Source organism: Ursus americanus, chromosome X (genome assembly GCF_024610735.1).
Source record: "Ursus americanus isolate L20-20 chromosome X, mUrsAme1.1.p, whole genome shotgun sequence".
Classification (NCBI taxonomy): domain Eukaryota; kingdom Metazoa; phylum Chordata; class Mammalia; order Carnivora; family Ursidae; genus Ursus; species Ursus americanus.
This window is the reverse complement of record NC_142164.1, coordinates 102,544,740-102,551,823: the sequence shown is the minus strand read 5'-3', so window position 1 is coordinate 102,551,823 and position 7,084 is coordinate 102,544,740. Positions and strand designations below refer to the sequence as shown.

The window sequence follows — 7,084 nt, the reverse complement described above, 5'->3', positions numbered from 1 at the left end:
TAATTAATGTCTAGGCTACCTTGGTTTTCACTGCTTTCATAAGGGTTGGGGACAGGATATTTTTGGTAATTAATATATAACTCTAAGGAGTCAGCATGTAGAAAGCACCAGTAAGCTGTAGATATGTGTTCCTCAGAGGTTATTCCCAGGAAAAGTAGATTCGCTTCGCTGGGGTATTAAGATGAGTGATTTCGGTGATAGTTCTGGCCACTGGAATATATTTGGCTGGTGCACTTGTATGTAGAAAAAGCATTGCCTTCCCCAGTTGATGAAGTTTGGATTCTTCACGCTGGTTGTTGAGACAGCAACAGCCCCAGTCCCTGGCATCTCTGTGGACCGGGGTGGGCTGGTCTTCCCTGCCCCTTGCTGATGGCCTCTTGGAATCTCTTTAACAGTTGTTGTCATCCGGTGCCTGACCTGCAGTGCCTGTGCCAGTGGCCTCTTTACCGATTCCCAAAACCAGAGCAGGGAGAAGGAATCAGGTGTTCCTGGCCACATTAACTGGTTTCCATCCTTTAACGCTGGTATTTTCCGTTCAGTTCTACGGTGGTGGGTGTAGCAGTAAAAGGAAACAGAACAGTTTCATGCGAAGCCTAATGTAGGGGGTCTAGGTGCCTGAAGGGGGCCGAGAAAAAGCACAAAGAAGGGGTGAGGCCCCCCCCCACGCTCCCCCCTCTGACGCGCCTGTGCCAGCTCGTGCGGTTCTGTTTCCTAGAAGACCTTCCATATGTTATTGATTAAATTCTCATTGGGGAAGCAAGTGGGAGCTTTTATCTGCATGTCTAACTGGCGTGGAATGGTGCTTGGCTGTATTGACCGGCTATGGGATATGCTGGCGGTCACACTTGTCTTTTACGAAGAAGAGCACCGAGTGACGCTGGTTGTCATTCTAACTCTGCTGTGTGGCAGCGTAAATAGTCCCCTTTCTAACCAACCTGGTGGGAAAAGTCAATATCCCATCAGCAGAGGAGGTAAACACATCAGGAGCGATGCCCTCTCCCTTCCTCCCCTGCTCCTTATTCTGCAGCTCTTGAAATGTGCGCCCCAGTCGGCACCTGCGCTTGTGTCATTCACATGCACGGGCGCCGCCGCTGCTCTGGCCTGCTGGGAGCGCCGCCCCTGCTCAGCCTGGGCTCAGCCCCTGCTCAGGCCATTGTTGTGGATTCCCAGACTCCCATAATTAGAACTTTCAAAGTGTCTTTCTATAGCCTGCTACCGATGCCTCACTCCCTCTCCCTCCCTCTCCCTCTCTCTCCTCGCCTCTCTTTTTCCATCTCCCTTGGGCACTTAAATCCTCTCCACAAAACTTTTTGTTGTTGTTTTTTGAAAGGCAATTGACGTAATTTAGAAAAGGTTGTGGAGAACAAATGCGAATGTGTAGCCAAGGAACAGAAACTCTGGAGACCCAGCTTTAGTTTTCCCGGTGTTTTGTAGACTTCAGTGTTGCTCTGTTGTTTCAGTGGGGTTTTTCTTTTTGGTTGATGTGCACTCCTTCCGTGTTTGCTTCCCGATGCTTTCCTATTCCAGGGCGTGGGGCAGCCTGGCTTGGCACAGGCCGGCATCTGGCGGCTTGTGCATCTCATTCTGGGAGCTGGCACGCAGGGTAGGGTGAGGGCGGTGCACGAGTGAGCCTGTCTTCCCAAGTGTGGACTCAGGGTTCTGGATACCTGGGCTTGCATTTCTTCATCCCAGATTTCCAGCTGTGTGACCTTGGGTGAGTGACTTGACCTCCCACCTTCCTCAGCCAGCAAATGTGGATTAAAAAAAAAAAAAAAGTCAGCCTCTCCAAACACCTCACGGGGTTCCTGAGCAGCTTTGAACCAAAACTGTGTCATCTTAAGCATCAGGGGCAAAGTCGCTTTATTCCTCAAAAGATCAGACCTCGGTGTCTCGGCCCTACTGCTCCTTTAAACGAGCCAGTGTAGAGGTAGCAGCCTCTGGGGAGGGAAGGGAAGGATCTCCTCTCTGGCTGGTAGTGCCCTTCTCAGAATGGGAAGGCCAGAGACGAGTGGGTAGAAGCGGCAGGAAACAGAGGAAGGGCTGCTGCATACCCAGAGTTCACAGGCATACAGTGTGGACAAAGAAGAAGAAGAAATCGTACCAATGGACAGGTGCTCTCCAGACAGCCTACCCCTCACCTCTGTCAACAGGGGTGTTTTGTGTAGCCGAGAGACACAGACCAAAGGGCCTGAAAGCCAACTAGGCCCAGCTGCTCCGGACTTTGCTCTGGGAGGCTCTGGCTTCCTTTGAGGCAAAGTCTTTCCTGCCACATCCATCCTTTGCATGCAGTTGCACGCACGTGCTCGACAGCGCGGCGAGAGCGGTGGCTGCAGGTGGGGTTCACCTTGGCTGCTGCACCTGCAGCTCGCATCCGTAGAGCGGGGCCCTGCCCTGCCTGTCCCCCGGGCCGCTGTGTCAGCGAGGTGGGGAGAAGCGGCGAGCAGGGCAAAGGAAGACAGGCTCCCACAGAGGAATCTAGGGGTCTCACCCGCCCCCTCCACCCTGGCATGGGACTGGCCTTGGGTGTAGACCAGCCACGGGACCGTGAGGACATCTGAGACACGGAACTGCGAACAGAATCTGCACCCTCTTCTCTAGTGCTTGACCAATAAATACTCAATGGCCTTTAAGGACGCTACCTCTGAGACTTGTAAACCTTTTATTTTTATTTCTTTTTAGATAAGTGGAAGAAGTTTTTTACCCCCAAAGTTCGTCAGGACTACCAAAAACTCAAGAACACAGCAGAGCAGTTCTTGTCCCGAAGTGGCTACTCGGAAGTGAACCTCAGCAAACTCTTCGCTGACTGTGCCGTGAGGCCCTGAGGGAACCCCAGAAGTGGGCAGCGGGGGGGAGGGGGCATGAAGCAAGACGACCGGCTTCCTGGCACCTTCACCACCTCCACCGGGGCCCTGCCTGCTTCTCAGGCATCACCTTTCCTTTAGGACCGCATCTCAGGGCATTACCGACGGGGGACCGCAACAGTCACTCGTCTCCCGAGCATCAGAGAGCGCGGGAAGAGCCTTCCTGTCACAGTATATCCCCCACTATTGAAACACGGCCTGGAGCCCTTTGCAGGGTGGCTGAACAGCTGGCTGCTTCCTATTCGGGACTGGATTTCGAGGGGTGGGGTAGGTGAGGGATGAGAAATTAGAGAGTGGCTGGAATGCAGGGGACCCCAGGCTTTTGCCCCAGGGCCTTCAGCAGAGGTGCCCCCAGAGAGAGATTTATGAAGCCTGGTAGGAGTGCTAACATTTTGCCTTTTCACACGCCAATTAAACCCGGTCTAAACCCAACTGTTGCCCGAGCCGCTGGTTCCAGGAGCGGCTGTCCTTTTCAGTCTTGTCTTTCATATAGGTAGCCGAGGGGGACATAGAGGCCTTGCATCTACTAAACAGATTGAACAGAGCTTATTTGTTCATTGACTCGCTCCAGAGTCGCACGTGCACACACACACACTGGGCAGGTGCTCTGCACTCCCATGCCTTTTTTTCCCCCTTCAGTAGAAAGTCCAGGTAAGGTTTATATAGTAGGAAAACACATTTAAAATAATTTGATATCCGATAACATTTCCTTTAAAATGTGTAGAGGTTGGGACAAGGATCATTGTGTTGTATTCAGAAGAAATTGGGAGGAGGTTTGGTTAATTAGCCCTGGTGCTGTTTTGGTTTTTTGTTTTGGCTTTTTCTGTTTTGCTTTTTTTTTTTTTTTTTCCTTTTTCCATTTCTTCACAGTGGTGCCTCTTTGCCGGAAGCCAAATGCATTTCAGTATAACAGTTTCAATATAGCAGTCTTTCCATTCTTACATTATTGGTAAGATTATACTAACAGAATATATTTCCCCTGTACACTGTGCTATATTTTTTTAAAATGTCTACCTGTTTTTCTAAAAGAAAAATATGTTGTGCTTCTTCCCGCCTGCTTAAATAAAGTTCTCTGAAAGGAAAGTAGTCGCAGTGAATCTTTATCAGGTGCAAAATGTTGGCTAGAGGTGGCAGCCAGGAGTAAGGGATGACTGGAGGCCATCCCCTTCCCAAACCTCAGCCCAGTTCAAAATCAGCTCTGAGATGCCCAGGTGCTGTATGTCTGAATGTTCTCAGCAGCATTTGGGAGAATTGCTGTGGACTACGGGTCCTTTAAGAGATGAAGTAAGGTTTCTTATGTGCTTTGCTGACTTGGACAGTCAGAGAGCTAAGCCAAGAGCCCAGTGGTGTCTATTTTTGAAGAAGGAGGAGACCGGTGGCTTCTGAGAGAAAGGCCCCCCACAGGAGAAAGGCCACTCATCATGGACACTAGTGAATCCCCTTGTGAAAGCAGTGGAGATGACACCGTCTTCTGTCTTGCTTTGCTTTCTCTTTTCTCTCCCTCACTTTCTCCTCTGTATAAGAGACAGAAGTTCTAAGCAGAGACAATTCGGGTGTAGAGCCCTGGGTTAATTAATGAATGCCTTGGTACCTCACGCTCCCCAACCCGTCCTAACTGGGAACAGCCATGTTGCTTCGGGAAATGAAGAGAGTAGTGTGGTTTTCATTGTTTTTGTCATATAAAGTTCTAGAGATGGTTCTCCAATGTGTGCTTCTGGAGCCTACGCCCCCACATTGCTTTCTGAAGAGCAGGCATATTTTCCTTGGTTTCTGGAACCTGGGGTTATGGTAAATACAAATAGAGACTTATCCTGAACTTGGTCATCAAGAAACTCCAGGACGCTGAAGTAACTTCTTACTGCTCTGCTTCTTGTGTCTGCCTCTAGCTAGCACCATGAGGGCAGGACCTGTTTCTGTAGCAAGTCTGTAGCAGCTTAGATGTAGCATAGCCCAGGCCCAAAAATAGCTAACAGAGCCATAGATGCTTTCTCTTTTCTTTTTTTTTTTTCTAAGATTTTATCCATTCATTTGAGAGAGAGAGAGAAGTGGGTGGAAAGGGAGAGGGAGAAGCAGGCTCCCTGGCTGAGGAGGGAGTCCCAGGGTGCAGGTGCAGGGCTGGATCCCAGGACCCCAGGATCTTGACCGCCCCCCACCAGCCGAAGGTGTGTTCTCATTTGATCTGGAACTGCAGCTTAGTCGAGGGGCTTTTCTGGGAGGCACATACAGAGTCCAGAATTTTACAGAAAATTGAAATCGCAACTTTGATTAAGAATTCCAGTGGATCAGGGCGCCTGGGTGGCACAGCGGTTAAGCATCTGCCTTCGGCTCAGGGCGTGATCCCGGCGTTCTGGGATCGAGCCCCACATCAGGCTCCTCCTCTGTGAGCCTGCTTCTTCCTCTCCCACTCCCCCTGCTTGCGTTCCCTCTCTCGCTGGCTGTCTCTGTCTCTGTCAAATAAATAAATAAAATCTTAAAAAAAAAAAAAAGAATCCCAGTGGATCTATTAGAACACAGGAGAAGCACTGACTTTTCACTAGCGCTCACTTTTCTCCGAGGAAGGTTTCTACTCCTTGATTTTTGTCAGTTGTTAGGGCAGTGGGTGGGACGGGTGCAGAAATGCCACCCACTTCTTTGCAAGGGGGAGCCAACCCACATGTCTCTACAGGCTCCTGGGCGAGGATCTTATTAAGCTCAAGTGCTAATGCTGAGTGGATGAACCGAGCGGGGCTTACACGGCAGAGTGGCAGGGACTGTGGCGGACCAGAGTGGGCACGTCCTGTCCAAAGAGGACAGAGGTTACTCGGTGATGCTGGAAGGGCTGGAGCCCAGGGTGGCCCCATGATCTGGTTTTCAAGAGAAGCCAGGAATCCAGATACTCCATAAAGTGGCTCAATTTCTAACGCTTGGCAACTAATTTTTTTAAAATAAACTTTGAACACTGGCCCAGACTAAACCTCTGGGCTGAATTTTATCTGGGCCATTTGGGAAGCGGTGCCCTAAAAGAGCCCTGCTGTTCTCACGGTCCGGTCCGTGCCTCTGAAAAGGGCACCTTTCCTGTTGGACTCAGGCGGTAGGATCTGCCTCCAACAGGGTGCGCATTTGTCTCCCACGGCGCTGGCTAAACCTCAACTTGCCCTCATTTAAAGGGGCAGAGGGGAGGCCAGAAGTGGAAAACGCTACACAGATCATGCTCCAGATTTTAATTTGTCCAGGAAACAGATGGAGTTAATCTTGTGACTCTTACCCAAGACATGGGGGCTAATCAAGGTTCACAGGTGGGGGTTCAGGAGGGGATGTGGAAAGGGGATGAATTCAGTGCCCTTCACCCCCACCCCCTTCTCTTGCCCATCCCCACCTCTTAACCTCCAACACATGCACACATCGACATGCCTTTTCAAACGTAGCACTTAAATTCGTTTGCTAGGAGATGCAAAGATAAGGAAACTCCAGAAACACATTCTCCTATCTTGTGTCAGGGTTTTAAGAAAAACACACCAAGCCCCAGACCCTCTTGTCAGACTCCCCCAGCCCCTCCATTCAGTGGTCCCATCCCCAACTTAAAGCCACCTTGCCTTTCCCTCCCTCCCTCCTCTCACTCCCTCTCTCTCCCTCTCTCTCTCATTCTCTCTCTCCCCTCACCTAAATATTTCTTAATTGAACGGCTCGCTGCGGAGCTTCCTTATAGCCGTTTAATAGATGAACTCATCTGAGCCAGCCTCAAATTTCAGATTAAAATTCCTTCATCCCGAAGGCAGCATTATCAGGTTGTTGGAGGCTGTTTTCAAACCTTGGTTTTGAATAGCAGCGGCTCTGCATTAATTTAACCACTAAGCTAATAAGTAGGTTTCGTTTTGTTATGCTAAGCTTTATTGCTTTTCTTTTGATCAGAATGGTGTTGTTGAGCAAAGCAGCAGACAAGGCATTCTTTGATGAGGGAATTAGCGCTCCATTCTTGCTCTATTATTCATAGCACAGTGGAATATGTAAGTACCTGAGGGCGTCAAAGGAGCGCAGGCTCTATTGCAAAGTGCTCGCCTTGTTTCTCTCAATAGCTGACTATGAGATGATAAACCGCTTAATACACTGTGCTAATTGGATGAGAGCAAAAAGAGATGGGAATTAAGGCGAGGCAAAGGAGAAAGTGCAACCAGCCTTCAATTCACTCTTTCACCACTTTACCAGCACCAAAGGAGGCACAAGCTTTCTATAAGCAGACTAGAGGT

General features: G+C 49.7%; 1 protein-coding gene across 1 annotated transcript in view; it reads left to right on the top strand.

Moving 5' to 3' along the window:
• Positions 1-3,709, top strand: part of POLA1 (DNA polymerase alpha 1, catalytic subunit) — a 299,145-nt gene extending 295,436 nt beyond the window's left edge. Inside the window, exon 37 of the mRNA XM_045779581.2 lies at positions 2,680-3,709. Within this exon, the coding sequence (XP_045635537.2) occupies positions 2,680-2,822 (143 nt within the window). The 3' untranslated portion in view covers positions 2,823-3,709. The remainder of the gene's footprint in view (positions 1-2,679) is intronic.
• Positions 3,710-7,084: the final 3,375 nt, after the last annotated feature.